The following is a 27,636-nucleotide window of genomic DNA, read 5'->3' on the forward strand; positions in this document are numbered from 1 at the left end:
GCAGAGTAGAGCGGAAGAATGACTTCTCGTGTCTTGCTCACAACACACCTGTTAATACATCCCAGAATCATGTTTGCTTTTTTTGCAACAGCATCACACTGTTGACTCATATTTAGCTTGTGGTCCACTATAACCCCTAGATCCCTTTCTGCCGTACTCCTTCCTAGACAGTCTCTTCCCATTCTGTATGTGTGAAACTGATTTTTTCTTCCTAAGTGGAGCACTTTGCATTTGTCTTTGTTAAACTTCATCCTGTTTAACTCAGACCATTTCTCCAATTTGTCCAGATCATTTTGAATTATGACCCTGTCCTCCAAAGCAGTTGCAATCCCTCCCAGTTTGGTATCATCCGCAAACTTAATAAGCGTACTTTCTATACCAATATCTAAGTCGTTAATGAAGATATTGAACAGAGCCGGTCCCAAAACAGACCCCTGCGGAACCCCACTCGTTATGCCTTTCCAGCAGGATTGGGAACCATTAATAACAACTCTCTGAGTACGGTTATCCAGCCAGTTATGCACCCACCTTATAGTAGCCCCATCTAAATTGTATTTGCCTAGTTTGTCGATAAGAATATCATGCGAGACCGTATCAAATGCCTTACTAAAGTCTAGGTATACCACATCCACAGCTTCTCCCTTATCCACAAGACTCGTTATCCTATCGAAGAAAGCTATCAGATTGGTTTGACATGATTTGTTCTTTACAAATCCATGCTGGCTGTTCCCTATCACCTTACCACCTTCCAAGTGTTTGCAGATGATTTCCTTAATTACTTGCTCCATTATCTTCCCTGGCACAGAAGTTAAACTAACTGGTCTGTAGTTTCCTGGGTTGTTTTTATTTCCCTTTTTATAGATGGGCACTATATTTGCCCTTTTCCAGTCTTCTGGAATCTCTCCCGTCTCCCATGATTTTCCAAAGATAATAGCTAGAGGCTCAGATACCTCCTCTATTAGCTCCTTGAGTATTCTAGGATGCATTTCATCAGGCCCTGGTGACTTGCAGGCATCTAACTTTTCTAAGTGATTTTTAACTTGTTCTTTTTTTATTTTATCTGCTAAACCTACCCCCTTCCCATTAGCATTCACTAGGTTAGGCATTCCTTCAGACTTCTCGGTGAAGACCGAAACAAAGAAGTCATTAAGCATCTCTGCCATTTCCAAGTTTCCTGTTACTGTTTCTCCCTCTTCACTAAGCAGTGGGCCTACCCTGTCTTTGGTCTTCCTCTTCCTTCTAATGTATTGATAAAAAGTCTTCTTGTTCCCCTTTATTCCCGTAGCTAGTTTGAGCTCATTTTGTGCCTTTGCCTTTCTAATCTTGCCCCTGCATTCCTGTGTTGTTTGCCTATATTCATCCTTTGTAATCTGTCCTAGTTTCCATTTTTTATATGACTCCTTTTTATTTTTTAGATCATGCAAGATCTCGTGGTTAAGCCAAGGTGGTCTTTTGCCACATTTTCTATCTTTCCTAACCAGCGGAATAGCTTGCTTTTGGGCCCTTAATAGTGTCCCTTTGAAAAACTGCCAGCTCTCCTCAGTTGTTTTTCCCCTCAGTCTTGATTCCCATGGGACCTTACCTATCAGCTCTCTGAGCTTACCAAAATCCGCCTTCCTGAAATCCATTGTCTCTATTTTGCTGTTCTCCCTTCTACCCTTCCTTAGAATTGCAAACTTTATGATTTCATGATCACTTTCACCCAAGCTGCCTTCTACTTTCAAATTCTCAACGAGTTCCTCCCTATTTGTTAAAATCAAGTCTAGAACAGCTTCACCCCTAGTAGCTTTTTCAACCTTCTGAAATAAAAAGTTGTCTGCAATGCCGTCCAAGAATTTGTTGGATAGTCTGTGCCCCGCTGTGTTATTTTCCCAACATATATCCGGATAGTTGAAGTCCCCCATCACCACCAAATCTTGGGCTTTGGATGATTTTGTTAGTTGTTTAAAAAAAGCCTCATCCACCTCTTCCACCTGGTTAGGTGGCCTGTAGTAGACTCCTAGCATGACATCACCCTTGTTTTTTACCCCTTTTAGCCTAACCCAGAGACTCTCAACACTTCCGTCTCCTATGTCCATCTCTACCTCAGTCCAAGTGTGTACATTTTTAATATATAAGGCAACACCTCCTCCCTTTTTCCCCTGTCTATCCTTCCTGAGCAAGCTGTATCCATCCACACCAACATTCCAATCATGTGTATTATCCCACCAAGTTTCAGTGATGCCAACAATGTCATAGTTGTATTTATTCATTAGCACTTCCAGTTCTTCCTGCTTATTACCCATACTTCTCGCATTTGTATATAGGCATCTAAGATACTGGTTTGATCTTTCCTCCCGGTTTTGTCCTGACCCTCCTTTCTCTCTGCCAATATAGCCCACACTCCCTCTCGTCTCCGACCCATCTCCCAGGTCTCCATGTTCCCCACTTACCTGCGGGCTTTGCTCACCTGTCCCCGTCGAACCTAGTTTAAAGCCCTCCTCACTAGGTTAGCCAGTCTGTGTCCAAATAGGGTCTTTCCCCTCCTCGAAAGGTGAACACCATCTCTGCCTAGCAGTCCTTCCTCAAATAGCATCCCGTGGTCTAGGAAGCCAAAGCCCTCCTGGCGACACCATCTTCGCAGCCAGGCATTCACCTCCATGATGCATCTGTCTCTGCCCGGGCCCCTACCTTTGACAGGAAGAATCGAAGAGAATACCACCTGCGCTCCAAACTCCTTCACCCGTACTCCCAGAGCCCTGTAGTCACTCTTGATCCGCTCAGTGTCACACCGCGCAGTATCATTTGTGCCCACATGGATGAGTAGCATGGGGTAGTAGTCAGAGGGCTGGATAATCCTCGACAATGCCTCCGTAACGTCTCGGATACGGGCTCCCGGCAGGCAGCATACCTCCCGAGATGAAATGTCAGGGCGACAGATGGGCGCCTCCGTCCCCCTCAGCAGAGAGTCTCCGACCACCACTACCCTACGTTTCCTATTCGCAGTGGTGGCAGCAGACCTCCCAGCCTTAGGGGTACGAGGCTTCTCCTCCTTTACTGTAGGGGGTAATGCCTTCTTTCCTGTATCAAGAAGAGCATAACGGTTACCTATTACCACAGCGGGAGGGTTCGGAGCAGGGGTGGAGCACTGCCTGCTGCCAGAAGTAACCAGCTGCCAGTGTCCACCCTGAGCCATCTCCTCCTCCACCAGTGGTGTATCAGCAGTCCTGTGTCCTGGGACAGCTACCTCAGCTGTCTCCACATGGACACTGTCCAGGAATTGCTCGTGGATTCGGATGCTTCTCAACCTAGCCACCTCCTCCTGTAGCTCTCCCACCTGCTGCCTGAGAGATTCCACCAGCAGGCACCTTTCACATTGGATGGTCCCCTCAGCCTGGATATCAGTAAGTGGAAATTGCAAGTTACAGTCTCTGCAAAACCACACCAGGATCTGGGTAGAAGCATCCATGCTCAGGCGCTCTGTCTGGCTACAGGCGCAGGTGGAGGAGACAGAAGCAGTGCTGGCACAGGTGGTGTTGATAAGTTTAAGTTGATAAGGCCAGGTCAGTCAGCACAACTAAATAGTGTTGGCTGTCAATGATCACCAGGGCCTGTTATGGCATCTGAGGCTTGTTAGGGCCTATGGATGCCCTAGCCATGGCCCCTTCACTGAGATTGAGACCGGGGTGGCTTATGGCCCTGTGCCACTGTGGGAATCCCATAGGCCAGAGAATGCTCTGTTTCCTGGATGATTTAGGGCAGCTTCCATGGGTCTGACAAACCCACTGGTCACTTGACAATTCTTTATTGTTATTTACTAATTTCAGTAGTGCCACTGTAAGTGCATGCCTGAGGCAGTGATAGAAGTGAGGTCCCTGCTGTGAAGAGATTAAAATGTAAGGGCTAAATTCTGCCACTCTTACTTGCATTGAGATAGTTGTACTAGATAAATTCATGGAGGTTAAGTCCATTATTGGCTATTAGTTAGGATGGGTAAAGAATGGTGTCCCTAGCCTCTGTTTGTCAGAGGGTGGAGATGGATGGCAGGAGAGAGATCACTTGATCATTACCTGTTAGGTTCACTCCTTCTGGGGAACCTGGCATTGGCCACTGTCGGAAGACAGGATACTGGGCTGGATGGACCTTTGGTCTGACCCAGTATGGCCATTCTCATGTTCTTATGTCTGCCTACGTGGATCTGATTGCAAAAATGGAAGTACATTTTTCAAAAGTGCCTATGTCCTGTTTTCAAAATGAGAGAGGCATTTAGGATCTACACCCCCATTGACTTTCAATGAGACTTAGGGTAGAATTTTTAGGTACCTAGGTCTCATTGACTGTCAGTGGAATGTAGGCTCCTAAATCACTTTTGTAAATAGGACTTGGGGATTGTCTCCACTAGAAAGTTTTGCTACATTAACTAATATAGTTAGAGCACCAACCGCCCCCTCCCCATCCCTCCAGTGTGGATGCAGTTAGACCAGTATAGCTTACTCCAGTTTGGGAAGCACAATAAGCTATACTGGTATAAGGCACAATTATATCAGTCTGTACCAGGGCTTATGTCAGTATAATTATATCAGTAAAAATTCTCAGTCCTAATCAACAGGCTTCTAAGTCACGGGCTTTTGAAAATTTGACTCTGGGGCTATAACTGTTTAGCAGAGTCCCTCACATTACTACAGACCAGATGTGACTCAGGAGTGAGACCAATCCTCATGACTCAGAAGAAGCAAGTTAACTTTCCCCCCTTCGGGCTGAGGGCTGGTTTACACTAGAATGTTTTACCGGCATAGCTGTGTCTGGTAGGAGCGTGGGGGGAAAAAATCACTTCGCTATGCCAGCAAAAATCCTAGTGTAGTGTAGATGCAGTTTTACTGCCAAAAACGTCCTTTTGCCAATAGAGCTTATCCCATTTGAGGAGCTGGTATAAGCTATACTGGTTAAAAGGCAACCCCTTTTTTGCCAGTATAAGGTGCTTTTCCACAAGGGGGGTTTGCTGGTATAGCTCTATTGGTATACGGTAGCTACCCTGGCAAGCCCTTTTCAGATGGCCTCTGTTATCTGGAGACTCGTGAAACTTGTCTCAGCTAGACTGAATTTTTTTGCATAACTTTTGTGGGCCTTTATTAAAGCATCTATTGGGTTCTTCCCAGAAATGGATACATTGCTCAATCTTGAATAATTTGTTTTTGTTGCTGTCTCCATTGTGTGTTTGTGAGTTGTCTTGGTCTCTTTTGTATGTGTGTTGTATGTTATTTCCCCCCTCCTGCTTCATTGCTGTATCTGACTAACAGAATATTGGTGTGGAGGGGAAAGCGGTGACACAAAATTGTTACCAAAAACCCCTATGAATACACTTCAGAGTTCACCATGTTGAGAGTACCCCAGCAAATGCATATTCACACAGGCATGTGCACTAGAATTGTGAATAATCCTGATCTGAACTTTGCAGCTTCATTTTTATTTGCTTTCATGGGACAGTTTCTTATTTTCATAAACTCTGGCATGTGGAATATTATGATAAACCTGAAGCTTAAACCTCAAAGCAAACATAGCCACACAGGGGAATGGAAGATGATGAAATAAGACCTGCTATTAGGTCTCTCTGACTATCTGCATAATTGATCAGTGCCTTTTGAACCTCTCATTCTTCTCTGCACTTTAGTATTCTCTTTGATAAGCCATTGTGATTGCTTGACGGTGGGGGAATGTGACTGTGCCCTGGCTAATGGGCAAAGATGACTGTCACCGGGGACTTCTTGTGGGCTAAGTGCTACCTCTAAAAATCGTGTCAGCTGTTGCCCCGAGCTGACCGCGATGGACTTATGGCTTCTTTGTCTCTCTTACAGAACGTGAGCTATGTTGCGAATTCCATGCTGGGAGTTCATCCTTCTTGAATTTCATGCTACCAAGCAAAGTATTTTTTTCTCCCCCTACTCTCCCCTCCTCATAACTGCTGCTGTCTTGCTCTCTCCTCCCAAGTCACCATGACCAAATTAACCCAAGTTTGACTGGCCAGGCATGTCAGTCCCTGTCCAGCTGCCACTCTTCCTTTAACATTTTCACTGCCCATACTGCACTGTAGAGGTACGCTCCGGACCATCGCATATTGCAGGGAGCCAAAATGGCAGGGCTGCTTTGTAAAAAACGCAAAAAAGGAGGTACGCGAAAGGATTTGTCATGCACAAAACTCTAAGGTTTGTAAGCTACCTGTGTGGAGCAGAGTTCTTGCTGTGAGCTTCTGGCTTTCTGTAAGTGAGGCTCTGTCTGCGGGACTGTCTTTTAGAATTTGCTTTATTGAAATGGCAGCACTTTGTTCTGACTAGGCACTTGCTACAGAAATAGGACAGAACCTTTTGCCCTTGTGGTATTCAGCCCAGCAAATTGGCTTTTAAGAGCAAACATGTTTCTTCAACTGTGTGTGAGATGGGCGCTGGGTGCATAATGCATGACTGTATTTATTTCCACCTTTAACTTTTTCTTTAGCTGTTTTTGAGCCCTTAGCCATAGAAGTGGTGTTGTGGAAAGGAGGGGATTTTATTTGCTAAAAATACTTTACTTTGTTTTGATTTCAAAATGTAATTTTTGCATTTTAAAAATATCTCCTTCCTTATCTACTTTGATCAGAGAGCTTCCTTTTTGAATCAAACTCCTGGGGGAATAAAGCAACTTAGCTGCATTTTAAAAGTAAGCTTGGCAGAATTTGATTTTTTTTTTTGGACAATTTTGATGGATAATAGCGATGATTATTTTTAAGCATTTTTTTTCAATTTAAATTGTCAGAGTTGTGGGAAATTATGGGGGGAGGTCAGACAATAATGTTTGAATGGCAACAGACGTGATTCAAAATGTTAAGCTTTATAACCCGATACAATATCAGATGTCAAAAACATATAAAGTAAATGTCCTTAAATCAAACCCTAATAAGTTCTCAAACAGCATTTTTCTGACTTTGCTGTTCTGCAAATTTTGATGATTAGTGATGGAAATACTTTTTCTCAGTTGGGTGTGTATATGTAAGACGACGATTGCTGACATTTACCGATTAAAAAAATCAAATCCTTCCAAGCCTATTTAAAAGAAATCTTGTTTAAATGTAATTTTCTGAAAGCATCTTGTGTATTTATTTAGCGCACAGTGGGTGCCAGGTACTTTAAAATAAATGTGCTCTCCAGGGCAATGACTGTCTCATCATCTATCTTTCCCCAGTGCAGGGAGGCCCTGGTCCTGCCGGGAGATTTTGGGTGTTACAGTAATGATGTAAATTCTACTAATAATGAAGATAAAACTTCTGCCATGAAGAGTTAGTAATTGAGGCTGGGATTTTCAAAGGCAACTTGATTGAATGGGATTTGGGTGTCTAGGGAAACTTTGAAAATCTCCATGTTCCAGATCTGCAAAACCTTATTTGTGATTATTCCTACTTGCATGTGTATTTCCATTGACTTCTCAATGTAAGGACTACTTGAGGGAATAAGGGTTTGCAGGATGGAGCCCTAAGTGGACACACAGAGAGGATGCCATGCTATGAAAAGACACTCAACTTAGCATGTGACTTTTTAGTTCTCTGATTTTTTGTTTAGAGGAATTTCAAAAAAATGAATAAAATCCAGAAGTCCTTAGTATTTTTTTTTAATTAGATATGTTTAGGTAAAAAGCTACAGTATATACAACATATTCCATATATAGTAGAGAATGCAGTTTTGCTCCTGTCCTTTTGCAAGAAGTATACGATACCAAAAGTGAGCTGTACCTTATTACTGGCAGGACACACTCTTGTTGCATATTAACTCTAGCAGGTCACTTTAACGTGGATCTTAATCCATAGGCTCTCAAAATATATGAATCTGGCATTTGCTGCTTCTGGGGACATAAGGACAACATGTGGCATTCAGGGAATTTATACTTACTTGATAGCCTGCCAGAAAGCAGAAACTAGTTCACCTCTTGGAATCCTCATTAGGAAAAGTGATAAATGGTTTTAAGTGCCTTCTCTTTGGCTGCCAGTGAAATGTTGCACGGAGATTATCGCGCGTGTGTCCCAAGCATTCTAATTTTCTGTTAACCTCTTTCTGTATGGGGGGGAGGTGGAGAGTGGTGACATGGGACTTTATAACGTGTGTAATATATATACAAATGGCTAGAGTATATGGGTTGATCTCACTACAGGAAAGGGGAGTAGGGATCTATTTTTAAAAGAACTGCCTGATGGGAGACCGGTGTGGTTTAGATTGCCTTTTTCACCAGGAAAGGACTGCTCTGTTGAGCTTGTGGTTATTTCCCTGTTTATATGGAAATCCTTGCTTTGCCCCAAAAGGGCCTCAAGGACTTGGGCTTCCCGTGTAGTCTCCTGCACAGACAATGAAAACATTCTTGTCACTCCTGGAGTGACGTTGCACTTTTTTGGTAGGTCGGAGAAGGACTGGTTATCTGCAAATTTAAAGTTCTGCTTTTACTGTGCCTTGGAACCTAGGTCTTTGAATCCCTGCCCACCACACCCTTCCTTAGTGGCCAATACAATGTGAAGCTGGTGATAGCGTAACGCTGCCAGACCCCGGTTGTCGGCAGGCGGGATTGAACCTGGGACCTCTGGAGATATATTCATGAGCTAATATTATATATTATAATATAACTCATTAATCTCGCTCTCTAAGTGGTCTCAGTACCACTAGATGGAACAGAACACCACAGCCAGGAGGTGTGTGGGTTACAATAGGCAAACCTAAAAAGGTTGGGAGAAGCATCCATAAATGTGGCAGCTTATCTACCCACCCTAATGTAGCCTAACTTTTTCTTGGTCTGTTAATCTCATGAGAACAGGAGATTTCTAGCACTTCATGGTAAAAGCAGATTAAGGCTAAATAGGACCAGGATCCACCATAATTTTGAGTTTTCCCCCCTTACATAGGTCCTGTCTCTCCCCTATCCCATAGTCCCTTGATGACTCCCACTGTTCTTGATAATTTTCTTTCCACTCCTGAGTTATTGATCTTCCTTCAAAGTGTGATAGCCCAGGGAGACCAGATCCTACGGATTCTACCTTGGTAGAATGATATTTTGGCATTTCCACTTTCACTCCTCACCATGGCCATGCAGTGCAGAAGGATGTGAAACTGAAAATGACAGCAGCAGCAAAAGTAAGTTATCCAAGCTTCAACCTGGAGGGTGAAGATTGATCTTGGGTTTTTATTTTTCCTGGACTTTATCCATCCCTAAGTACAGTGTAGCACCAGGCCCCGAAGTGGGTTGTTGTCAGCAGAGATTGAACATGGTGCCTCTGGATCTAGAAGCATGAACCTCTTCTTCTTGAGCTAAAATAATCCAGCTCTGTTAGCCAAGGCTGTAGCAGGCTCATCAATCTCTATATGTGACCCAGCCACTACTAGAGATCAGCAGAGCACTGCACTGAGCTGCTGTGGGTTACAGTAGCCTACATAGTTTCCTTGAACAGTGCTTTTGTATTATGTCAAACCCATCTGTTCCTTTAACTTAAAATAAGTGCTTGATTTTGTTATCCATAGTGCTTTAAGGTGCATATCCGTTAATAGCGTGTGATGGTACTAATAGCACATACAATACTTTTGCTCTTTTTCTAGCTGTGCACAAACACTGTTATTCCATCCAACACTGGTGAGAGTCAGGTATGTTAATATTAGTAGCTGAAAGGCCATGCTGCTGCAGCAGTGTAATTTGTAAAGTTGTGTGTTTTTAAAAAAAACTAAAAAAAGCTGTAAATAGCTGAACACCCCAATGCTGATTGAACCTGGTGATATGCTAAACAAAAAGGGCTCTCAGCCATGGCTGTAGCCATTTCCATCGGTTCATACTGACTCAACAGACATTCTAGGCTTCAGAGTGATGATTGGGATTATGATGCTCGTCAGTTGTGTTGATTTGTTTGTAGGAGGATTGTGCTGGGAGACGTGTTGATTTGTGTGAGTTGTGAATGGGATGGGGGTGGTGGTGTTGCCATTAGGGTTATGTATGTTTGGGTTATTGTATGTGCTGGTTGTGATGTTGTGTGGGTGGTTTTGAGGAACTGTGACAGCTGCGCCAAGTAATCCACCATCTCTTCAGACTTCCTCATACAACCAATGAAATTTGTTGTTGAATGAAAATTAGCTGTAAAGAAAGGGTGGTGATTGGTTGAGTTACTGCTGATATCGCAGTGGTGTAGGACTCTTGGACTATCACAGATACATGCCTTACTGTCACATGGGTGTAATTCATAAAGTCAGAATGGCTGAGAACTTAAAAACTGGATGGTAACAGTCCGTGAATGCCGGCATAATTGAACCCAGTGGTATTCTGGGCAAAAAACCCCTCTCAGCCATGCTTATAGCTGTTTCTATCACTTCACCCTGATTCAACAGACATTTTAAGCTTCAGAGGGACATACAGAGTGACAATACTGGAATCTTGTTCTATAGATCCATTTTACAGATGGCTGAAAGGAGAGACAGACTAGTTGAGCGACTTGTCCAAGATCCTACAGAGAGGTCAGTAACAGCTTTGGGTTTAGAGCTCGAGTTCAAAGATTCCAGTCTTATGCTTGATCCCCTAGCCCAGGGGTTCTCAAACTGGGGGTCGGGACCCCTCAGGAGGTCACGAGGTTATTACCTGGGGGGTCGCGAGCTGTCAGCCTCCATCCCAAGCCCCGCTTTGCCTCCAGCATTTATAATGGTGTTATATATATAAAAAAGTGTTTTTAATTTATTAGGGGGGTGGCACTCAGAGGCTTGTTGTGTGAAAGGGGTCACCAGTACAAAAGTTTGAGAACCACTGCCCTAGCCCATACTATGCCTCTTTATAATGTCAATGCCAGTGTTTCACTAAAACCCCTTTTACTGTTTCTCAAGTCTTCCTTGGGCTCTTTCAGTCTTTTTGTTAATTACAGTGGCACATAGTGATCCTTGCAGGCGGAAAAGATTGTTCTTATTGTCATAGAAGTCCAGTCAACTAGTGTTTAGTTCCCCTTTCTGTCTCATGTGCAGCCCCATGAGGTGCACAAAAGGAACCATCTTTACTCCAGACTGAGAGCGCGCCCACAGAGCTCTAAACGCTTCCCGGTGTGGGACATGGAAATTCTGAGTTCATCTTTACTGCAAGCTCAAGACTCCTGCAAAATAACCTCCGCTAAATCACCAGGCTAACCAGCTGTTTAATATGAAACGGCAAAATGTTTTGACTCTCTGATTCTTTTCCACAGCAGCTGTGGTTCTTATTTCCATAAGCTGTAAACTCGCTTTGAAATGGGCCTGCCGGATGTATTCTTCCCCTGTAGCTAAAAAATGTGTAAAAAGTACAAAATTCTGCGTTTACAAAAGTTTTTTTTCTCTCTTTTTCTTTTCTTCTCTTCAGTGAGCGACCTGCAGGAAGAGGGCAAAAATGCTATCAACGCGCCAATGTCTCCCGCCACCATTGATATCCACCCTGAAGATACCCTATTAGGTACAGTATTAATGCTACAGGCATAAGCAAGTGTGTGTTAATGGAGATCAGTATGTGCGTAGGTATTGAAAATTGAAGTTAATTGAAGCCAATAGAAATGAGCATGAACTATAGTATGTAAAATGTAGGATAAAAATTAGAAGGGCTGAGAGGAAATTTGAACAGCAGTATGCCCACTACTCAAGTATGTTAGAGCCAGGAAGCTAGCAAGAGAATTGGACTATCAGGAAGACAAGGGCATTGCAGAGAAACTAACTGATTTCTTTGCATCATTCCATATCACAGAGGATATTTAGGAAATACCTACCCTGGAACTAGTCTTTTCAGGTAATGAGGATGAGACACTGTCAGAGATTGACATATCTAAAGAGTAGGCCTTGGAACAAACAACTACATTAAAGAGCAACAAGCCACCAGGGGTGGTGTTCCAAGACTTCTGAAAGAATGAATTGGCTGAAGTGCTCATATAAATATTAAGCCTTTGATTAATTTCACTTACGCACCTTCCAGGCTCCTGGTGTAGTAACAAATACTGCACCGAACTTTAACAAAGGTGCTAGTGGTGATCCTAGGAATTAGAGAGCATTGAGCCTTACTCCAGTACCAGGGAAACTGTAAGCAACAGTAATTAAAAAATAGAATGATAAAACACCTAGATGAACATATGATAAGACAGACAAGCATAGCATTTGTAAAGGATGCCAATCTACTAGAACTTGAGAATGTCAGTGAAACAGTGGATAAAAGAGGAATCAATAAATATAATTTTATTTGAACTTTCGAAAACTCTTTGGCAAAATGCCACATATTAAGGAATTAAGGAAACTAAGGGCAGGTCTACACTAGAAGCACCACATCAGCGCAGCTGCACCAATGCTGCTGTGCACCAGTACATCTGGTGAAGACGCTCTACGCCGATGGCAGAGCACTCTCCTGTTGGCATAATTATTCCACCTCTGTGTGAAGCAGAAGTTATGTCTGCAGGAGAGCATCTCAAACCGACATAGCACTGGTGTGGACAGCGCTTAGGTCTCTGTAACTTGCGTTGCTCAGGGGGGTGTCTTTTTCATGCCCCTGAGCGATGTAAGTTAGGTGGACTTATGTGGTAGTGTAGACCTGACCTAAGTAGTCTTGGGATGAGATGAAAAGTACTGTTGTGGTTTAGAAACTGGTCAAGAGACAGAAAACAGAGTAGGAACAAATGGTCAGTTTTCAACATTCCAAAAGCTTTCATGGTAGGGTGTGCCAAGGTTCTCTACAAGGTCTGATGTTTTTAGTATATTCCATTAATGATCTGAAAAAGGAGGTGAGCAGTGAGATGGAAAAACGAACAGATCGCATATTTAAGGTAGTTACGATTAGAGTAGACTCTGAGGAAATCCAGAGGGACCCAGTTAAGCTAGATGACTGGGCAGCATGATGGCAGATGAAATTCATTGTTGACCAATGCAAGGTTTTGCACTCCAGAAAGAATAAATTAAAATACTTACACATCGTGCTGGGTTCTAAATTAACTATCAACAATAAGCCAGGGATTGGCAACCTTTGGCACGCGGCCCGTCAGGGAAATCTGCTGGCGGGCCAGGACGGTTTGTTAACCTGCAGCGTCTGCAGGTTCGGCCGATCGCAGCTCCCACTGGCCGCGGTTCACCGTTCCAGGCCAATGGGGGCTGTAGGAAGTGGCGTGGGCCGAAGGATGTGCTGGCCACCACTTCCTGCAGCCCCCATTGGCCTGGAATGGTGAACCGTGGCCAGTGGGACTTGCGATCGGCCGAACCTGCGGACACTGCAGGTAAACAAACCATCCTGGCCCGCCAGTGAATTTCCCTGATGGGCTGCATGCCAAAGGTTGCCAATCCCTGGCTTATAGTGTAGCAGTGGTTCAAAAAGCAAATAAATGCTAGGATGTTTAAATAATTAGACTGAATATAATTCTGAATATATATCTTGTTATACTTACCTGGCCCCATCACCGTAATATCTGAGCACCTCACAATCTTTAATGTATTTATCCTCACAACACCCCTGTGAGGTAGGCAAGTTCTGTTATCCTATTGTACAAATGGGGAACTGAGGCACAGAGAGACTAAGGCTATGTATTTATCCTCACCTCACCCCTGTGAGGTAGGGAATTCCTATTATTCCCATTGTAGTAATGGGGAACTGAGACATGCAAGGGTATGTCTATACTAGCACTTTTGTTGGCAAAACGTTTGTCAGTCGGGGTGTGAAAAAAACACACTCCTGACCAACATAAGTTTCACTGACAGAAGTGCTGGTGTGGACAGTGCCATGTAGCTACCACCTGTTGGAGGGTGGTTTAATTATGCCCGCGGGAGAATTCTTTCCTGCTGGCAGAGAGCAGCTGCATGGAAGACCTTACAGTGGTGCAGCTGCAGCAGTACAGCTGTGCTGCTGTAAGGTCCATAGTGTAGACGTAGCCTAAGTTACTGGCCCAAACTCACACAGAATGTGAGAACTGGGAATTGAACATGGGTGTCGCAGCTCCTGGTCTCTGGGCCTAACCACTAGACCATCCTTTTTCTCAAAGTACGTATTAAATAAATGGATAATACATTCCAGCCTTGAATGCTGTATTGGGTTCTGGTCATCCCATCTCACAAATGATGATATAGAAGAAATAGTAGGGGACTAAATATGGGTCTGGAGAATGAACAGAGGGTGGGAGAGATTGAAAAGAGGATAAATGTTTAGTTCATAGAAGAGACAAATAAGAGGGGCTATGCTAGAGGTATGTAAAATAAGTAATGTGATAGAGGAGGTAAATTGAGAGCTTTTATTTATCCTTTCTGATATTATGAGAGCAAGGGGGCACACATTGAAATTAAAAAGCAACAAGTTTAAAATGATAAAAGGAAATGCCCCCCCCCAACAATATATATTTTAACCTGTGGAACTCATTGGCACAGGATGTCACTGAGTCAAATAATTCTGAGCAGTTGCAAAAAGGAGTAACTGTTTATATGGATAATGGGAAAACCCATGGGTACATTAAATAGGCAAAGGAAACCAGAGAGACAAATCTGCATTCTTCTGGGCATAAGCCAGGCACTGACTAACCAGAATGGGGAAGAAAACTAACTTCTGTAGAGATTATTCCATAATTGAATAAGGGCGGGGGACCTAACGCCTTCCTCTGCTGCATCTGGTATTGACTCTTTTCAGAGATGGGATACTGGATTAGCTGGAGCCTTGGTCTAATTCTGTCCTGTTTTGATATAGGTAAGACCCTCAAGCAAATAACAATACATCATGAGGCCTTTATATAAAAAGACACAAAAAGAGCTTCTTTAATCCCCTCTTCTGTTAAAGGTGGGTGAGAGAGACTGAGAGAGGTTAGGGCCCCGCACAGGAAAGGTGGGTGTTGCACAAACATGGGTGAGCCCTCTTTTGAAAGTTCCAGCTCGCAACCTCATGGGCTGGGCGTGTGCTGGGTGTAACTTCTTCAGCGTTAGCCTGCTTGACTCATCCCAGTAGACAGGAGGAAGTAAAGAACCAAAAGAAACTGGAAACCTTACAGAATCAGAAGCTCTTCCTAGGTTTGTGGAAAATTTGGCAAACGTTTTTAACGTTCAGTTTAGGTGTTTTTTAATAGATTGTGGACCCTGCAAAGAACTGAGCCCAAATGTCTGGGCAGGTCTAGGGAAACCCCACTCAATTGTACAGTCTGTCATATCCACCCAGTGTGAGTGCAGAGCTTCATCACTAACAGCAACGTAACTGTAATACTGGGACAGCGGGTCGTCGTGTTCTGGTACCTGAACAGCGGTGCAGGTCAGAGGGCTCTCTGTCCGTGGCACTGTGGCCATCAAAACTCCTTTTTGTGACCATGTTATTGCTTGTGTGGTGGACTACATAGTACCACAATGTGTTGGGATCTCTGTCCATCTTCCATTCACATGTACATCAAGGCAACACAAAGGATAAGTCCACACTGCAAAGAGCCTCCCTGCCCCCACAGAGGGACTCAAGCTAGAGTGCTAAAAATGGCTGAGTAGTCCAGGTCACGTGGCAGTGCGAGGGGTCGGGTAGAGCTGTTGCCTGGGCCACAGTGTCCACGCTGCTGTTTTTAGCGTGTTAGCTTGAGCGGAGCTAGCGTCAGTCAGTCTGCCTGGGTACGCAGGCTTGCTCCAGCGACAGAGTAGACCTACTCAAGCGGGCCTGGCTTCTTAAACGGTACAGTCAGATGCGAAGCATGTGTTTCATGTATCAAAGGCTTCTGCCTCATAAATCTTAGGCAAGTGTATGCTATGGGTGTAATTCTGGCCCATGGAAGTCAATAGAAATGTTGCCATTGACTTCCAACGGGCCTGGATTTCATCCTGTATGTCTATGTGCACTGCTAAAGTTAAACCCTCCAGTTCTGTTTTAGCTGCAGCGCAGTGGATCATGTAACAAGGCTGTGATGCTGCATTCCTGTTGCTGTGTAGCAGCTGTGCTTTCATTTCCACTTACAGGAGCTGTTCTAAACTAAACCACAACTGTCATTTCAGCAACAAAGGAGATTACAATGAGGAAAGGTGGGGAAGGCTGAGTTTGCTAGTTGAAATTGAGCACCAGAATTTAACAGGTTGTAACAACATTGCTCCTTAATATTTGCGTCTAGGGTAGAATGCTGTGTGCACCTACAGATGCATTCAACTGTGGTGGGGAAAAACATAGGGGGAGCCTTTGTTTGAGTGTATTTGTTACCAGTCCAACAAAGTGTTGGCTCAGTGGACAAAACCTCAAATGCAATCATCCTTCTAAAATTAATCTTTACTCCTCCCTCTCCCTCTTCTGTTCCTTTGTCTCCTCCCTTCCTTTGGATTTTTTGTCTTTCACCCCCCGCCTTCTCTTTCCTCTTCCTTGTTTTATCTGTCTCCCCTCTTCTCCTTCCCTCCCATCACCCATGTGTTATGGAGACCATCCTCAAGCTGAGAAGAGCTAGATAGGTCTTCCCCCAGAGCCTGTTGGCATGGTTCTTTCAGTTGGCCCAAGAAACTGTGTAGAAAGACACTCCCTACACTTCCTTGCGAAGGGCTTTAGCTACAGTACTCCTAGCTGCTGCTAACACTGAGGAACTAAGCTGGGTCCCCAGTTCTGATGCACCCAGCTACCTCCTCGATACCTTCTAACTGTCCCACCCCACTCCACTTCCCATTTGTATGTCCTCCTTGTTCTCTTCCACTCATCCCACTCCACTTCCTGTTCTGTGTCCCTGTTCCATTTCCCGCTCCTTTCTGTGTCTTTTCCCTTCTCCTTCTCCCCTCCCTCCCAAATTGTGTTGGTCTGGCTGCTCCTTGGAGGTAGAAGGAGAAAATATTTCTCCTCTTTCCACTCTTCAGCTCCACAGCAATGGAGCAGATTGCACCTCTGCTAGATTTGCTCTGGGCACTTTCCTCCAGGCACAACTGAATTTGACCTAAATCCTTGTCAGTTTCACTCTTGGTATTGCTGCTGGCGTTGACTCAGCATTATGTGCAGTTGCAGCAGAGTAAGCGCAGTCCTTGCTAGCTAGCAAATTTTACAGTGGGATTTGAAAAGGCAGGGAGCAGGAGAAAGGAGTGTGATGGGTTGGGTCATAGAAACCCCCTTGGGACTGCCACCTGATGTGCCTAGACTACCTCTGAGCCCGTTTTCCCTGCCAGCTTGGGACTTCAGTACCTTGCCTTGTTTGAGCCAGACGTGCTTGCCTGCTGCAAACACAGATCCAAGTCTGAACCATGTTCCCCACAAGCTGCAGGCTTAACTGAAAACAGCTTAAGAAGTGTTCCTGTCTCCAACACTCAAATAACCAGCTCCCAATGGGGTCCAAACCCCAAATAAATCCGTTTTACCCTGTATAAAGCTTATATAGGGTAAACTCATAAATTGTTCGCCCTCTATAACACTGATAGAGAGAGATGCACCGCTCTTTGCCCCCCCAGGTATTAATACTGACTCTGGGTTAATTAATAGGTAAAAAGTGATTTTATTAAATATAAAAAGTAGGATTTAAGTGGTTCCAAGCAATAACAGACAGAACAAAGTGAATTACCAAGCAAAATAAAATAAAACACACAAGTCTAAGCCTAATACAGTGAGAAAACTGAATACAGATAAAATCTCACCCTCAGAGAGGTTTCAATAAGCTTGTATCACAGACTGGATGCCCTCCTAGTGTGGGCCCAATCCTTTCCCCTGGTACAGTCCTTGTTCCAGCTCAGGTGGTAGATAGGGGATTTCTCATGGCTGCCACCCCCTTTATTCTGTTTCACCCCCTTATGTATCTTCTGCACAAGGTGGGAATCCTTTGTCCCTCTTTGGGTTCCCACCCCTCCTTCTAAATGGAAAAGCACTAGGTTAAAGATGGATTCCAGTTCAGGTGACATGATCACATGTCACTGTAAGATTTCATTACCCACTTGCCAGCACACAGGTATACAGGAAGACTTACAAGTAAACAGAGCCATTTACAACCAATCGTCCTGGTTAATGGGAGCCATCAAGATTCTAAGCCACCATTAATGGCCCACACTTTGCATAATTACAATAGGACCTCAGAGTTATATTTCATATTTCTAGTTTCAGATACAAGAATGATACATTTATACAAATAGGATGAACACACTCAGTAGATTATAAGCTTTGTAATGATACCTTACAAGAGACCTTTTGCATGAAGCATATTCCAGTTACATTTTATTCACACTCATTAGCATATTTTCATAACATCATATGGAGAGCACCATCACAAGGAGGATGACCCATAATCCCATGTCACCCCTGTTACAGGGAGCATAATGCAGTGATCTTACTGGGTTCTTTAGGATGTTGCAGTCTGATGATGTACCTTAAAAGGAAAATTAAATAACCGATGAAAGGATAAAATGATCATCATTGTTAGCTGGGTGCCACTAATGTGCTCTGGTCTGTCTGGAGAAAGACATAGCCCTGCCCCAAGGAGCCTACATGATACAGGAGACTAGATGATACAGCCTGACACACACTATGCTGCGTGACCTGATGAAGGCCAGTTGAATCTTATTTTAGGGAAGTTAGTACTGTGTAATCCTTTAGTGTATCTCTAAAGAATTCCCCATGCTTTGATCACTGGATGTTCCCTCACTAGTATGATGACTAGACTTTGCCATTTCTTAATCAACTTCTAGCCAGCTTTAGAAATAATAGCTCCTGAAATATCCTCGACAGTGTGTTCATGTCATGGCTCTAACTAGACATTTCCCTTCTCAATGGCCAGAGGAAAATGAGGAACGTACCATGATCGATCCCAACTCCAAAGAAGACTCCAAGTTCAAAGAACTAATCAAGGTAGGAAGTAAATACTTGTCTTGTTTTTCTTTCATGAAAAAATCTTTAGATTGCTATATGTAATCCTTTACAAACCAGAGATTTGTTACTGAGAATACATCTATGTAAAGGGATAATAATTCATGAACTGTCCTGGATATTGAGGTCACATACAAGTGCTAGGAAGTAAGGCCAACAGCAAAGAAGATATGAGAAGAGGTTAGCAGACATCTGAGAGCCTGAGGATGCTTAGGGAAGGGAGATGAAGGCTACAGTTGTATCCCTTTAAATACTGAAGTGAGGCAGAGTTCAGCTTGAATCTAGCAATGATCACAATGCCATTCCTCATGACGTGAGAGACCGGGCTCCCTGTCACTGTGATAGCAGGGGAAACAGTTTTGGTAGGTGTGAGTTTGGGTTACAGGAAAGGAGCGCAGATGGATGAAATGATCAGTAGGGGAGGAATAGGCTTTTTCGCTGTGTGTAAAATTCTGCTCTGGTGGAGGAGGGCCCATGCTCTGTGTTCTGGATCCCCAGCAGTGCCCCTGTTCCAGGAAGGGGACAGGTGAAATGGTTGTGCAGGGTGGTCTTCATATTTGCACACTGGGGGAGTGGGCTCCAGGCTAGGTCCAAGTGGAGAGGAACATTGAGAGTATAGGAATATAGGCATTGCCATAATGAGCAGACCTGAGGTCCATCTAGTCCAGCATGCTGTTCTCTATGATGACTAGAGCCAGATGCTTCAGAGGAAGATGTAAGAACCCCACAGTAGGCAGATGTGGCATAATCTACCCCCCACATTAGGTGTCTCATTCTGGTCTCTTAAAGCTAGAAATTGGCTTATGGTTAAGCCCTAAAGCTTGAGGTTTAACATCCCTTCCACTATATTTTGTTGTTTATTCTGCTCACTCTGGATATTCTTGGTATCCATCTAAATATCCAATCCCCTTTTGAATTCTTACTAAGTTCTTGGCCACAGTATAATTGCGTGTTGTGTGAAAATTATTTTCTTTTGCTGGTCTTGAATTTTCCTCTTTTCAATTTCATTGAATGTCCCTTTGCTTTTGTGTTATGAGACAGGGAGAACAGAAGCTTCTGATCTACCTGTGTGCTAGGGGAGGGACTGGATCTGTGATTGTCATGTATCCAGTAGCTGGGAGCATCTGCACTGTGTGTGTGGAGAGGCAGCAGCTGTTATTCCAGCTCAGGATCTGTAGTATTGCCCCACAGCCTGTTCCATAACAGTTATCGACTCCATCCCACTCCAGCCCCAGTTCCCCACACAATGCTCATTTACTCATGCTCTGAGTGAGGTGGAGGAGTCTAACCCAGAGTGTGTAGCATTTAGAAGGGCCAGTTTAAGGGTTAGGGTTGTTGAGGTTAACCGAGTGAAGGATGGAGCAGAGAGAGAAGTGTTGGCAGGTTTGTACCCTAATGAAGTGGTTCTCAACCAGGGATCCGGGGGCGCCGCGAGCAGGTTTCAGGGGGGCCGCGAAGCAGGGCCAGTGTTAGACTTGCTCGGTCCCAGGGCAGAATGCCGAAGCTTGGGCTGAAGCCTGGGGGTCTGAGTCCCACCACCCAGGGCTGAAGCTGAAGCCTGAGCAATGTAGCTTCGCCAGGGCCCCAGTGGCGTGGGGACCCAGGCAACTGCCCTGCTTGCTACCCCCTAACGCCGCCCTGGCATTTATATGCAGAAAACCAGTTATTGTGGTACAGGTGGGCGGTGACGTTTTTATAGCATGTTGGTGGCGGCCTCAGAAAGAAAAAGGTTGAGAACCCCTGCCCTAATGCATCTTTCTTCCCAGAAGCTTTCATGTTCATACTACTCTTACTACATTTCCTGTACTTGCCTCTCTGTGTGCGAGGCTTTTGATTTGTATTGCTTTGGGTAGAAACCACAGTGCTTAGATGTGTCAGAAAAATCTGGATTATGTAATCCCATGAAGGAGGACAGGACGTGTGCTTTGATACATTCTTGTCAGGGTATCTTTACTTGGTACATCACTGGAGTGAATGCATGCTTCAAAGAAATACCACCGCAGCCTATGTATGTACTTACAACAAACACACCCATCGTTGTATAATCAGCACTGCAATGGCAGGGCATTGCTTTAGGAACATACAGCCAGCTTCCTGTCCAGTTGCAAATCCAGCTTTAGAGAGGAGCTGTGTGCAAGTACACATGATATTATTCCCCTTGAATATGTTGTGGGCTAAAACCCAGTAGAATCTCACTCCATTCTCACTATGTTAATCCTCAAACCCAACAGTGCTTGCAAAACCCCTAGTGGTCTCGTGCCACTTTTCCAAACTGTACTACGGGATGTTCATGGCTGGCCTATGAAGAATCAAAACTGAACCAGTGTGGTCAGAATAAGTGAACCAAGCACACTCTGGAATGTAGTCGACTTGATTTAAAATCTTGTTAGTTCAGTACAAGATCTGTTCCTGATCCTGTTGAAATCAATGGGAGCTTTGCTATTGAATTTAGTGAGACTTGGAGCCCTTATGCTATGGTCAGGTATGAATCTTTTGAGTCATTAATACAAATTAGCAAGGTTCTCCTCCCCTCAAAATCTGATTAGAGCGGGGATGAAGACTTGAGCCTTGATCCTGTAATGTGCTCCTCATAGGCACTAGGGTCTCTACGCATGGATTTCATTGCAGGATTGGGGCCTGGTTCACCATTCCTGCAATGAATGACTCAGCACAGTCGCTTACAAATCAGACTGGTAATGTTTTACTCCCACTTTGTACAGGTGCACATGATTGTACAACATTCAGGGCAATGGAGAACTGATCCCTATGTCCTGGAAGCCCCTAGGGGCTGTCTCCTCTGGACCATCCCAAAAGAGCCTTGTGTTTCTTCTTGTGGGGCCACCCCAGAGAGGAGAGCCATATATAAATGTAAATATTCGTTAACCATTCACAAGCATAATTTAAAGCAGGAGTTTGTACAATGGCATAGTTGGAAAGGAATTTGACGACTAACTTGGTGTGAGACTGTGAGGCAGAGAGGGGATTGAATTATGCTGTGATTGTACCTGAATGACCTAGTGAAAGTGTGACGGGTTGATCTTCTCTTTGCTCTGTATTCTTTTAATGGGTCATTAAGCTGTCTATTACTATTGTTGTTTATTATCTGAGTTGTGGTAGCACCTAAGAACCCTAATTGGGGACCAGAACCCCATTGTGCTAGGTGCTGTACAAACCCAGAACAAGACAGTCTGTGCTCCACAGAGCTTATTGTCTAAGATCACCATTAAATAAAGAGGGGAAAACTGAATAGTTACTTTGATAGCTTTAATTTTGATTCTAAACCTTTTCATGATTTTTCCCCTCTCTAAAAAGTGGATACATCTACAGTATTTAATCCCCCTTCTTAATTGTTCCCACTCCACTCACATACACACTCACAAATCAGTGTTTTGAAAAGCAGAGTCAGGGCAGGGAAGCCCCTGGGAAAATGAACCAGGGAATCTAACGGTGACATATTGTTTAATACCTTTTGGCTCCACAGAAAAAGATTGTTTAATCTCTTCTTCCCTGCTGCAATAAGAGTTGTATCCGTAGTGGATTAAGCACCGCAGGCTTTTGTGTGCATTTGGAAGTGATTAAAACATAACTGTCCTAGCTCTGGGGGAGACAGACTGTAGAATCCCACTGTAATGCAGAAAGAACAAAAGGGAAAATAACTTTTCATCCCAGCAAGCATAGTAAATCTCTTATACTGAGTGGCTGCTGTGTGGAGGACGTGATAATAGATGCTTTGAATGCTCTTACAGAACTGAAAATGAGCACAAGCTAGAGGTGGGCTTAAAAAAGAAAAAAGTGATGTTTAGTATAATTATATATTTTAAAAATAGTCTGGCACAATGGGTCAGTAGGAAGTCCAGCTGCAAAGAACAACTAGATAATCAAATAAATCCCATCAGTGGCCATCAATCCTTGTTTTCCACTTCATTCGCAGCTGTGTGTAGCAAATTACAGTTCTGGTTTTGGTAGAACAGTAGGTTCTGATTAGAGTTGTATGAAATTTACTAGATAGCCCAAAGCTGGAAGCTCAGATCAAAACATAAGAACGGAGACAATAATTCATAGTAAATAGCTTATCCAGGAATTTTTGGACTTTTTTGCTGTGGGCAGGGCCGGCTCATTTTCAGGGGCAGCATTCTGGCCTTTTTTTTTTTTGCTTCCAGCGGCAAAAGCTTAGAGCCGGCCCTGGCAGCAGCAGCGCGTTGTAGACGGGGGGCGCTCTGGGGCCACTGCGGTTCGCGCCGTGGGGGAGCAGTGCCCGCACCTTGTGGCTGGGCCGGGCAGGTTCCGAGCGGGGGACACTCAGGCTGGGGGCCGCCCCACGGGGCACACGGAGCCGCCTGCAGGTGCCGCAGGGTGGCCGCCCCCCAGCGCCGCAGCCAGGGCTGGGCGAAGCGGCCCGAGCCGCCCAGGGACTGCGGCAGGGAGGCCAGAAGCAGCAGCAGCAGCGGGGCCATAGAGGGCGGGGCGCTGCCGTGTGGGGCCCGCATCCCACTCTCCGGGGCTCTGCTCCCTCTGGGACTACCCTGCCCCGGCTCCTCCCGCTCCCTGCTGGGGCGGTCCCCTGGCTCTGCCCTCTTGGGTCCCGGCCAGTCCTGGAGGCGGGAGCTGTGGCTGGAGGGACCCTGGGCTGAGGCACGGCCCGGGAGCCTCGCTGCTTACCCCGACCCTGCCAGCACCGGACCGGATGGAGGCGAGGGGGGAGTGGGCGGAGTCAGCACTGGTGGGGGGGAGCCCAGGGCTGGGGCGGCAGGGGGTCCGGGTGGGTTGGGGTGTGGTGGAGAGCCCAGCGCTGGGGCGGCAGGGGATGCGGGTGGAAGAGGGCACGGGGGAGCGGGGGGGAGATGAGAGCCCAGGGGTGGGGTGAGGGGCAGCCAAAATTTTTTTTGCTTGAGACGGCAAAAAACCTAGAGCCGGCCCTGGCTGTGGGTTACCTTCTTAAACTTTTCTCAAACTCATTTGTTCTTGGTCTGTGGCTTATTTGCAAACAATTTTATGTGAGTATTTGGAATTCAGATTTGATGGTTACTTTTGATTGTTCACTTGGGTTGCTTGGTATGTGGCTCTTCTCTGATTAGATAAGCATGTCATAATTCTTAGGGCTTGTCTACATGACCCTGCAGTTTGGATTATCAGGATGTGAACTGCAGCGCACACCAAAGTGCTGCATTGTAAATGCCCCAGGTGGAGATAAATTAATGCAAACTAGGTACCTTTTAGTTTGCACCAGAAGTGTCCACATGGGGCAGTTACAACACATCACTTTGGTGTGCACTTCAGTTTATGCCCTTATAGACAAGCCTTTATTATCAGGTTTCCAGTATGAATGTTCTTGTTTACATATTTAAAATTTGTTTCCCGTTAATATCCCGAATCATTGCTTTAAGATTCTCTGTTTTGGTGAACATTCCTACCATTAAATTGTTAGAGTAAACACCTAAGTGATGTGAACATAGTTGAAACCAATCCATTTAAATAATTCTAATGAGTACTCAGGGATATTTGTAAGCTATTTTAGTTCTACTGAATAACTTCAAATATTGTGATCTTGAGAGTAATGCAGATTTGAATCCCCTTGAACTCTCATATCTGTGTACTGTTGTTGGTTGGAAGGGGCCTAGTTTTTGGTTCTGGTCCAGATACAGCCAAAGAGTGTAATTTCCAAAAGTGTCTAAGACCCAGATTTTAAAAGGATTTAGGCATTTCTCTACTTAGTATTACAATTCTTCACGGACTTAGAAGCCTACATCTCATTGAAAGTCAATGGGATTTAGGCTCCTAAATCAATTAGCACTTTTGAAAACTTTATCCAAAATCTCATGTAAACACCTATTCTCTTAGGATTTCCCCCATTCTAGCTGAGGGAAATCTTGCAACATCCATGTCACAGTTTCAGGATTAACTGCACCTTTGATCTCCCTCCTTGATGGCATCCACTTAAGGTTCAGACTTCCCAGCACTCACCTCTCTTGGGACGGAGAACTGGCCTTTCTCCCTTTAGACAGCGGGGTTTAGGCTTACAGTCCCTCTGCACCTTCCTGTGGGTTTCCCAACAGATCTGAGCAGGGTATAGAACCTGTCATTAATTTTTTCTCCAGAGACTACAACATTGTACACCGGTTTACCAACCAGCCTTCAAAAAGCTGCATTTATTCTTAGGGCAAAAGCATTACAGAGAATATCTATAAAAACAATAAAAGAATCTACACGCATGCTAAATGCTTATCAGAGGTTACCCCCAACCCCAACATAAGGCTCTGGCAGGCGTCAGTCTTTCAAACCCCACAACTGGCTTTGCCCCCTTGGTTACAAGTTCATGTCAGTTTTTAAATCGGGAACCAGACACCGACTGATACTGACCAGTCAGTTCAGCTGTTTCTTTATACAGCTCTTGTGCCTTTGATCTCCAGTCTCCAGTCTCCAGGAACAGGTCATTGGTCAATCAGTCAATGGCCCTCTCAGGGTGTAGCTTCAAAAGGCTGTTTTTTGTGCAACCAGGGTTGCGTAATTTGCATTAATCACGCCTTGGGGATTCCTCAGTTATTGTCTCAAAAATCCATGCCTGTCTGGCATATTTGAAGGAGTTTGAACTCCTTACACTTCCCAGGTCTCACATCTGTCACAATTACGGTGACCAGATAGCAAGTGTGAAAAATCAGGACAAAGATTGTGGGGGGATAGGTGCCTATATAAGACAAAGCCCCAAATATCAGGACTGTCCCTATAAAATCAGGACATCTGGTCACCCTAGTTACAATCAGCTGATCTTACAAGGTTTCTGCCATTTAGGATCAAAATCTTGCAAAGAGAGCTTGCAGTATTTTGTTGTTGTCAAATTTAAACCTGAAACCTATCCCTTTCAGGTTCAGATTCGACAGCCAAATCTTGCAAGCTATTTTTGACAGAAACAGAGGTGAAAGTAAGCCAGTCCGGTCCGGTGTACCGGCAAGAGCCAGTACGCCGTGCCGAACTGGACCGGCTTCCGCGGCGGTGATTTAAAGGGCCCAGGGCTCCAGTCGCTGCGGAGAGCCCCGGGCCCTTTAAATCTTCGCCGGAGCTCCGGCAGCCGGGCTTGGGCAGGGATTTAAAGGGCCAGGAGCTCTGCGGCAGCCGGAGCCCCGGGCCCTTTAATTCGTCCCGGGGCTCCCAGCTGCCTCTCTGTAGCTGGTAGCTCCGGGGTGATTTAAAGGCCTTGGGGCTCCCAGCCACAGCCGGAGCCCCAGGGCCTTTAAATCTTGAATGGCCCCGCCTCTTCCGGTTGAGGCCATGCCCCCGCTCAGGACTCCGGCGTACCGGTAAGTCCTTTACCTTACTTTCACCCCTGGACAGAAACCTTGTAAAATCAACTGATGTTTTGGCCCTTGAACAGTCTCCTAAACGGAATCGTGCTCCAAGCAATGCTACTTGGTCAATCCCTGAGCTCAACAAACATTTTCAGTTAGTTTTCACTCCTTCAAGATTAAATGCATAGTTTGTGTCAATCAGATATGATGAAGACAAAACTTAAAATGAAACCATTGAGCTATGAGCTTTGAGCATGGGTTTGCGAGTTTTCACAAAGGCCTACCATGTGACTAACCGGGGCAAGTTTTGTTAAAAAAAAAAAAAAAGCTAGATGTTCAGTCTTAAAAATAAAAAAATCTGTTTGTCCAGAAACAGCCCGCACTGAAGGTTTAGCCAAAAGGCTTGTAGACCTGAATGACTTACACCAGCAGTTTCCACACTCAACCACGAAGTGAGCTAAACTATCTTGTTTTTTGCATGCTTTCACATTCTCTTGGCAAAGGCTCTTCCAACTCTTGTTTTAATGACTTTTTGCTTGGAGTTGGCTTTCTTTGCTCTGTTTGGTTGCTCAGATTCCTGCTTTCCCATTGTGCCAGATGCTCTTATGGACTCGTTTTGTTTTTATTTTGTGTTCTTTACTTGCAACGGCGGTGACCTAGGGCTCTTTGTCCTTGAACTCTGCAAGTTTGCTCTGAACAAGTTTCAATGTGTTCTGGGGCAGGCAGCCTTTCTAATAAACCACTTTATGGGACTGGTGAAGTTTGATGCAAAAAATGAGCTTACCTGTGTATAATACGAGTCAGCCAGACAGACCAGTTTTTTTTTTTTCCTTGTAGGATATTCACACCATTTTATTTCTGGGTTCTGCCTGATGGCAATTTCAATTTTCAGCCCAGCACTTGATAATAAAACATGGCTCATTAAATCCGACATAAGAGTTTGTCCTCAAAGTGGTTTAATAAATATATGTGTCAAAATTTAAAGCACCACTGGCATGTTTATGCAATTTATTATGCATATATGTGCCTGGGGATCTGATACAGTTGGGGATTGTTTTTATATGTCAACGTCTGTATGAGGCAGCAGGTGAGGTGATGGTGGGGAGAGGAGTTGAGTTGATTTTACTGCAGTTTTAGAACTGCTACTAGCCAAATACTACAGAACAACTAAGAGAAATTCCACTTTTAGGAATTTAAGACCCTGATCCAGCAAAACACTTAAGCATGCACATAACTTTGAGCACACAAATACTCCCACTGATTCCAGTGGGACTAATCACATGCTCAGTTAAGTACGTGCTTAAGTGCTTTGCTGTGTCTGAACCTATATTGAGCGGCTTAAACAGTCAGTTATTGCAGATAATTGGCTAGATTGTGCCTCTGTCTTTGTGTAAATGGGAGACTTGGAAGACATGAAGAGTTAAGCCTCTGTGGGAAATGAATCAGAAAAAAATCTGTTTCTGTTGTACATTTTAAATAAAACCAAATGACTCTGTTTCTCCCCTTGAAAGAGTTAAAAAGATCCAATGCAGAGAGCATTTTTTCAGGTTTCCTCAGCAAGACACAAGCTTTTGCAATCAGGAAATCAAGA

At 44.5% G+C, this 27,636-nt stretch overlaps 1 protein-coding gene across 3 annotated transcripts in view; it reads left to right on the forward strand.

Moving 5' to 3' along the window:
• PARVB (parvin beta) overlaps positions 1 to 27,636 on the forward strand; it is a 104,895-nt gene that overhangs the window by 27,267 nt on the left and 49,992 nt on the right. The window contains exons 1-3 of one of the 3 annotated variants that reach the window (XM_026652243.2): positions 6,025 to 6,143; positions 11,344 to 11,433; positions 18,677 to 18,747. In XM_026652243.2, coding sequence (XP_026508028.1) covers positions 6,107 to 6,143; positions 11,344 to 11,433; positions 18,677 to 18,747 — 198 coding nt within the window. In that variant the 5' untranslated portion in view covers positions 6,025 to 6,106. Of the gene's footprint in view, positions 1 to 6,024; positions 6,180 to 11,343; positions 11,434 to 18,676; positions 18,748 to 27,636 lie in introns of those variants that run through there. The other 2 variants (XM_026652244.2, XM_026652242.2) reach the window with 2 other exon arrangements.

This window comes from Terrapene carolina, unplaced genomic scaffold (genome assembly GCF_002925995.2).
Source record: "Terrapene carolina triunguis isolate 2854851 unplaced genomic scaffold, T_m_triunguis-2.0 Scaffold112, whole genome shotgun sequence".
Classification (NCBI taxonomy): domain Eukaryota; kingdom Metazoa; phylum Chordata; order Testudines; family Emydidae; genus Terrapene; species Terrapene triunguis.